The 7,500-nt window shown below is 50.3% G+C and overlaps 1 protein-coding gene across 1 annotated transcript in view; it reads left to right on the top strand.

Moving 5' to 3' along the window:
• The first annotated feature begins 613 nt into the window (after window positions 1-613).
• Window positions 614-7,500, top strand: part of nsmfa (NMDA receptor synaptonuclear signaling and neuronal migration factor a) — a 114,782-nt gene continuing 107,895 nt past the window's right edge. Inside the window, exon 1 of the mRNA XM_063211138.1 lies at window positions 614-684. Coding sequence (XP_063067208.1) covers window positions 614-684 — 71 coding nt within the window. The remainder of the gene's footprint in view (window positions 685-7,500) is intronic.

The raw sequence follows: 7,500 nt of genomic DNA, 5'->3' as shown, positions 1-7,500 counted from the left end.
GTTGTATGAAAGGAGTATTATATTGTTGCAATCAGGAAATTCAGACTAAAGCCTTGTTTCCCAATTTGTCCTGTAAGGAGCCTCTTCTCTCACCTTTTTACCTATGAGCTCATGGTGAAACTAATGAGGACGTGAACACTCCATATATGGGGTATGGTGTGTTTCCTGTGTTGACCCCCCCACACACAGAAACACAGACACACAGCTCGCATACTCTCTCATCGCCCCTCCTACATTCTCTCTTTCTCTCTCTCTGATCAATGAAGGAAAGAAGACAAGACGGGGAGGGAGGGCTCTTTTCGCGCGTGTCTGTGTGTATTTTTTCCATTCCACCTTCTCGGTCAACTAGTTGACAGTACCTTGTGCACGCACGTCCGCATCTCCTGGAGTCAGTGCGCGTGAGATAGCGTCAGGCATAGTAGCTCCAGTATTTTTGGCGCCTTGGCGTAATAGCATGTCTGCAATACTGAGGTAAAATCTCAGCTTCTGGAACTTCTTACCCCACCACGTTTATTACCGCAGCATCATCTCTTTTGTTTTCTTCACGTGCATTCACCCATGCGCTGCTGTCTGGAATGAGCTGTTTTCTCTTCGGCGCCGTTTCCATGCCAGCATGGGAACTGCCGTGTCCAAAAGGAAGAATCTGAGAAACGATGCTATTTCGTCCGTGGCGGCAAAAGTTAGGTGAGTAGCCACTCCACCTTGGCAGCACCTTGCACCGCGGTCTGCGAGGCGTCTTTGTCCGAGGAGTGTCTGAGTTTCTGCGCATTCTTCAGATTGCATGTTCTCTTTGCTCACGGCGTGGACGTTAGGCAAGCTGGTTATGGTGTACCGCGAAGTTACAAAACCGCTCTAGTCTAGGAATATCACTGTAGCCCTACACCATCCAGCAACACGTCTTCAAGGACAGGTTTAAATAACCGCCATAAATATTTACTTGAAATGCCTCTTTGTGTATCCCCCATTGAACGTGCATTAGAAAACAGGCTAATGCTTTGTCAGAACCGGCTGATGTGAGTGAGTGCTTTGTCGAGTGTTATTCTGGTTCTTTCTGCATATCTCAGGGAGCCCCACATGTGCTAGGGGGGCGAGGGAAATGTGTTGAATGATATCATGTTGTTGCCTATTGCTCTGTAGTCTTCCCCCTATTATTCAAGCACCACCGTTCGGGAGCTGTCCAGTAGTGTGGTGCTGAATGAACGTGTAGCATCCAGAACTGGTAGATAATATCCAGACAATTTACATGCAACTCACATGCCTTGCATGACCGTTTAATGAACGAGATGTGTGCCGCTCAGCTGTGTCGATTTATCTATAGCCTATAGTTACACGTGATTTGCATTCATTTTTAGGGATAGATCATCGCTGTCAGATAATGATGCATCATTCAGAACTTGTGACGGTAATGAAGCACATCTGTGTATTTTATGTGTTTTGGAGAGATGTGACTGCTGTTGGCGGTCCACCCCACTCCTCTCCTCGACCGCTGGCCTCTTCCTCTGCCTCTGCCTCGGCTGCTGCCGACGCACGAGAAAGTGATCAATCAATTAATCAATCAGCCGCAATTGAGTCGAGACGCCTGCTGGCGGTGATCACACGTCAGGTTGAGTTATGGCTGGAGACCCAGAAAAACCTACACAAGTCCTTTAGCAATGCGGATAATTTATTTAGCAAGGACCCATAAGTCTTTTCTCGACAGCCGTGAAAGGGGGTATCCAGCCAGCCAAGTTAAATGCTGGCAAAAGGTGCCAAGCGTTTCATTGCCCATAAAAGCAGGATTTGATTTGATTCTACTCCCGCGCCGTTTTGCAGTGGCTGGCGGACGGTAATCGCCGACTCGCACTGAATCACTGAGTACGTTTGCGCATTTCCTCCCTCGCGCTCCTGGTGACTAGTGGGCACATGTATGATTGTTGGCTGGAGAGTGGAACGGAACGCCGCGCGTGTAGCTTGTCTGTCGGTATGCCCTCAGACTGTTGATGATACGGGCGGGGTTGTCAAGCAGCGGCACGCTGGTCATAGTTGACCGGTAGGACCGTTATCGGCGCTTTACTTCTGCTGCGAGGTCGCTTGCTCTTCATTTGCTTCAGCAACTCTCTCCCAGAACGTCATGATCCCCCACCCATATACCCTACACGTCTCAGTATGAACAAGTAAACACTCCAGAAATCATCAAATAGGATGTGCATTCCTGGAGGTCATACAAATGACCTTGGTGTGTTTTGAAGGGAAGGTTGTACGTGACTGCCCCAGTCCATCTCGAACAGCTGTCCTGTGCCTCACATACAGCGCTGTGTTGGGTAATGCCTTGTGTGTGTGTGTGTGTGTGTGTGTGTGTGTGTGTGTGTGTGTGTGTGTGTGTGTGTGTGTGTGAGAGAGAGTGCAGGTACATGTGTGTCTGGGTATGTAACGTGTGTGTGTGTGTGTGTGTGTGTGTGTGTGTGTGTGTGTGTGTGTGTGTGTGTGTGTGTGTGTGTGTGTGTGTGTGTGAGTGTGAGTGCAGGTACATGTGTGTCTGGGTATGTAACGTGTGTGTGTGTGTGTGTGTGTGTGTGTGTGTGTGTGTGTGTGTGTGTGTGTGTGTGTGTGTGTGTGTGTGTGTGTGTGTGTGTGTGTGTGTGTGTGTGTCTGCTCTGTATGCGTGGAGGTGTGTGTGTGCTGAGTCCCGGCTGGTTGACTGGCTTTGTGGCTGTGATTAAGAATAAAAGGGAAGCCAGGATGTGCAGACTCTCAAGGGGACGGCAGGCAGTACAGGGAGAACACACAGTGACAGCCACAGCGAACCGCACAAGCCTGCAAGCCAGCAGTGGCTTGGAATGCACAGAGAGAAATGGGCACACACACACACACACACACACACACACACACACACACACACACACACACACACACACACACACACACACACACATATTCTCTCTCTCTCTCTCTCTCTCTCTCTCTCTCTCTCTCTCTCTCTCTCTCTCTCTCTCTCTCTCTCACACACACACACACACACACACACGCACACACATGCATAGCAAAGTAAGTACAGTCTTGTACTCCCTATAGAGGTACCTCCCTTAGCTGTGGGTTATTGCAGGCTATGGCCGGCTTCCATTCTAATCACTTCTTCCTTGGCTCAGGTCTCCCTGCTGATGAATGAATACTACAGGCAGACACGGTGTTGCACTGAGGTGCTCCCTCCCTACCTCCCTGTCTGACTTTGTCTGGGTCATTTTACAGGACTGACAAGGGGATGTTTTTTTTGTTTCCCACCCCCCCACACCCCCTCCTCTCCCTCTCCCCCCTCTGGCTGTCCTCTCCTCTCGGTGGTCATTGAAGACAACCAGTGCAGTGCCAAGCAGTAGAGTGAAGGTTGGAGAACTTATGTTTCTTTTTTAAAATAATTTTTGGGGGTGTTTTTCAACTTTATCTGGACAGTACAGTGAAGACTGGGACAGGAAGTGAGTGGGGAGAAAGAGACGGGGAAGGATCGGCACATGACTTGGGCCGGAATCGAACCCGTGTCACAGGTGTAGTAACCCAGTGTCCTACCGTTAGGCCACGGCAGGGCCTGGGAACCTATGTTTCGCCGTCTTATCCAGCCCTCGATATGATTTTAATGTTATGCAACTTCACATGAAACATGACATGTTTTGTAAAGGAATCTTAGAAATTCCATTTGCAATACAATTGAGATATACTTCAGGGGACCTAGAGATGGTGGGGTTTGTTGTAAAGGTGGCTTTGTCTTCAATATAGGCCTAAAGTGCAGGGGGAAATCCTGGTTTGTGTTCATAGTACAGCCCTTGGAGGACTTTTATGGACTATTTGTGTCAACGCACTTTCAGCTGAGTTGTGCTATAGAGAAATACAGGTCGAGGCCCTGTCGTGGCCAACCGGTGGGCCGCTCGCCTGCCATGCGGCTGACCCGGGTTCGATTCCCGGCCTGGGTCCTTTGCTGGCCCCTCCCCGTCTCTCTCCCGATTCGCTTCCTGTCCACCTCTCACACTATCCTATCAAGTAAAGTTAAAAAAAACTAAAAAAAATATTTTTTTAAAAAGGAAAAATACAGGTCACCTTGTGTACAAGTGTAATAAGAAATTGCACAGCTCTTGCTTTTTTTACCTTTTCCCATACTGCCCCTACAAAGGCAAAGTGTAGTAACTATGCCTACATTGAAACTAAGTGCCTTCAAACGAAATGCCTTCAAAGCCTTGCTATTCGGCTGGATATTTCTGCAAAGTTGACATGGCAATCTCTCTAAACCAGGACACATTGGGCCAGTAAGGCTACGTCACAAGATAAAGGAGGTGTCATGAAGACCATTTTCAGTCTGAACCCAATTTTGACAAAATATGTAGTTACTCCACTTTGCCTTTGTAGGGCAGCGTACACATATCATGCAACATCCAGGAGACTTCCAAGGAGTTTCGAGCTGAACCTGGCAAGGAGCCAGGGCTGCTCCATTATGAGAAAAATCAATATCACAATTACGTCAGTCAATATTGATATCTCGATTTTTGTAGACAGTATTTCTATATAAAGACAATAATTGTGCTAAACAATTCACAATCTTCCCTCCCTTCCGCAGTGTGTGGAGGGCCATAGGGAAACACACAGTGGTGTTCTGAATGAGTGTTGGGTAGCAAGTCTGCTCTGTGCTCACAATGGCTCAAGTGGAGGGGAATGTACTGCGCTGAGGGCTGTAACGATATTGTATCGAACCGAGAAATCGTGACACACAGAGTCACGATACTGTATCGTGATACAAGGAGGCAGTATCGTGATATGCCCTTTCAAAGTTTTATTACCCATTTGTTCAGGAAACAACCTTATGATTTGATGTGATAGTGTTTCCAAACTTCAGTGGAGATACATTTCAGAAATCGTGGGGTGTATCGAACCGTAGGTCAAAAATCGTGATACGAACCAAATCGTGAGTTGAGTGTATCGTTACAGCCCTAGTTGCGCTTAGTGTAACCTACCTTTTGCCATTATATACAAATGGCAAAAAATATTGTTTCAACTCAATATTATGAAATTTGATATTGTTTGACAGCAATATCGCAATATAATTTCGATGTATTTTACAGCCCTACATCATGGTGCAGTCAAGGAGTCATGGTACAAAACCCGTCACCTCTACTATACTACAAGTGCTCTGCGTCTGTCTCTTGTAGCCTCAATCAAAACATGGCAGGGGCAACCATGGGGGGAATAGGTGTCATCGAGTGAAGAAGATATATAGTAGTGTTCATGGAATCCTATTGAGGAGAAGGGAATAGAGGGATGGGTCACAGGTATCGTCTCAGGGGAAATAGTGTTAACATAGACTTAGAGTCTCTCTCTCTCTCTCTCTCTCTCTCTCTCTCTGTGTGTGTGTGTGTGTGTGTGTGTGTGTGTGTGTGTGTGTGTGTGTGTGTGTGTGTGTGTGTGTGTGTGTGCGTGCGTGCGTGCGTGCGTGCGTGTGTGTGCGTGTGTGTTAAGGGTCAGTGGACCCGAACATGAGCAGTAGGAAGGTTATAGTGTGTGTAAAGGACAGCATTGTGTCGACATCATAAAAATAAGTGGCAAGTTGAATGATCGCTGCCTCCTCTTCCTCCTCCTCCTCCTGCTCGTCCTCCTCCTCTTCCCTCCTCTTCCTCTCCCTTCTCTCCTCCTCCTCCTCCCTTCTCTCCTCCTCCTCTTCTTCTTCCTCCTCCCTCCTCCTCTTCCTCCTCCTCCTCCTCCTCCTGCCCCTTCTCCCTCCTCTTCCCTCCTCTCCCTTCTCTGAATGATCGCTTCCTCCCCTTCCTCCTCCTCCTCCTGCTCGTCCTCCTCCTCCTTCTCCTGCTCGTCCTCCTCCTCTTCCCTCCTCTTCCTCTCCCTTCTCTCCTCCTCCTCCCCCTTCTCCCTCCTCTTCCCTCCTCCTCCTCCTCCTCCTCTCTCCTCCTCTCTCCTCCTCCTCCTCCTCCCCCTTCTCCCTCCTCTTCCCTCCTCCTCTTCCTCCTCCTCCTCCCCCTTCTCCCTCCTCTTCCCTCCTCCTCTTCCCCCCTCTCCCTTCTCTCCTCCTCCTCCTCCTCTCCTCTCCTCTCCTCTCCTCCTCTCTCCTCTCCTCTCCTCTCTCCTCCTCCTCCTCCTCCTCATCAGTCCATCTCTCATCTCTCCTCTCTCCTCCTCCTCCTCCTCCTCCTTCTCCTCCTTCTCCTCCTCTCCTTCTCTTCCTCCTCCTCCTCCTCCTCTTCCTCCTCCTCTTCTTCTCCCTCCTCTTCCCTCCTCCCTCCCCCCCCCCTCTTCTCCCTCCTCTTCTACTCCTCCCTCTCTCTCTCCTCTCCTCTCCTCCTCCTCTTCCTCCTCCTCCTCCTCCCTGGCTGCCAAATCCTATTTCACGCTCCCGCAGCTCCTGACACCTGTACCTCACATTCTCGCTTGGCTGACCAGCGACGGTAAAGAATATGTGTACTGTAAATGCACCTGTAGTATGTGTACGTACAGTCTGTGTGTGTGTGTGTGTGTGTGTGTGTGTGTGTGTGTGTGTGTGTGTGTGTGTGTATGTGCGTGCGTACGTGTGTTTGTGTGTGCGTGCGTGTGTCTATGTGTGTTCCCTGTTTAAAGACATCTACAGAGAAGGGGCAGTGTTTCTAACCAGAGCATGAAAGACAAGACTGCCTGTCTGTGTGCCCGCCTGCCTGCCCGTCTGCCATTGCTCATTTCCCCCCTTCTCTCTCTCTCCTTCAAACCCCCTTGTCCCATCATGCCACCCCGTTACATCATGCTCTCTTGTCATCTTTCAGCATCCAATCCCTCTCTCTTCTCTTCTCATTTGTCATTCCACCCCTCCCTCCCTCCATCTCTCTTCTCCTCCTGTTCCTCATTGATGGTCCAGTACAGCATCGTGCCAGTGCTCTCAGCTGACTTATTTAAATGCTAGACGGCCGACAGCACTAACTGTTGGGCTCTTTTTTCTTTCTGCCCCACCTCTCCGCTGTGTTTAGAACAGTAGGTCACCACCCTGCATGGTCCAGATTAGGACACATGCTAGATATGGCTGCAGCCTAGGACCCCCACCTGCCAAGGGCCCCCACCACAGGCTAGATATGGCTGCAGCCTAGGTCCCCACCTGCCAGGGGCCCCCACCACAGGCTAGATATGGCTGCAGCCTAGGGCCCCCACCTGCCAGGGCCCCCACCACAGGCTAGATATGGCTGCAGCCTAGGGCCCCCACCTGCCAGGGGCCCCCACCACAGGCTAGATATGGCTGCAGCCTAGGGCCCCCACTTGCCAGGGCACCCACCACATGCTAGATATGGCTGCAGCCTAGGGCCCCCACCTGCCAGGGCACCCACCACATGCTAGATATGGCTGCAGCCTAGGACCCCCACCTGCCAAGGGCCCCCACCACAGGCTAGATATGGCTGCAGCCTAGGGCCCCCACTTGCCAGGGCCCTCACCACAGGCTATACAGTATATGCCTGCAGCCTAGGACCCCCACCTGCCAGGGCACCCACCACAGGCTAGATATGGCTGCAGCCTAGG

Source organism: Engraulis encrasicolus, chromosome 11, assembly GCF_034702125.1.
Source record: "Engraulis encrasicolus isolate BLACKSEA-1 chromosome 11, IST_EnEncr_1.0, whole genome shotgun sequence".
Lineage (NCBI taxonomy): Eukaryota > Metazoa > Chordata > Actinopteri > Clupeiformes > Engraulidae > Engraulis > Engraulis encrasicolus.
The sequence above is the reverse complement of the archived record's forward strand: the minus strand, read 5'-3'. Positions and strand labels throughout refer to the sequence as shown.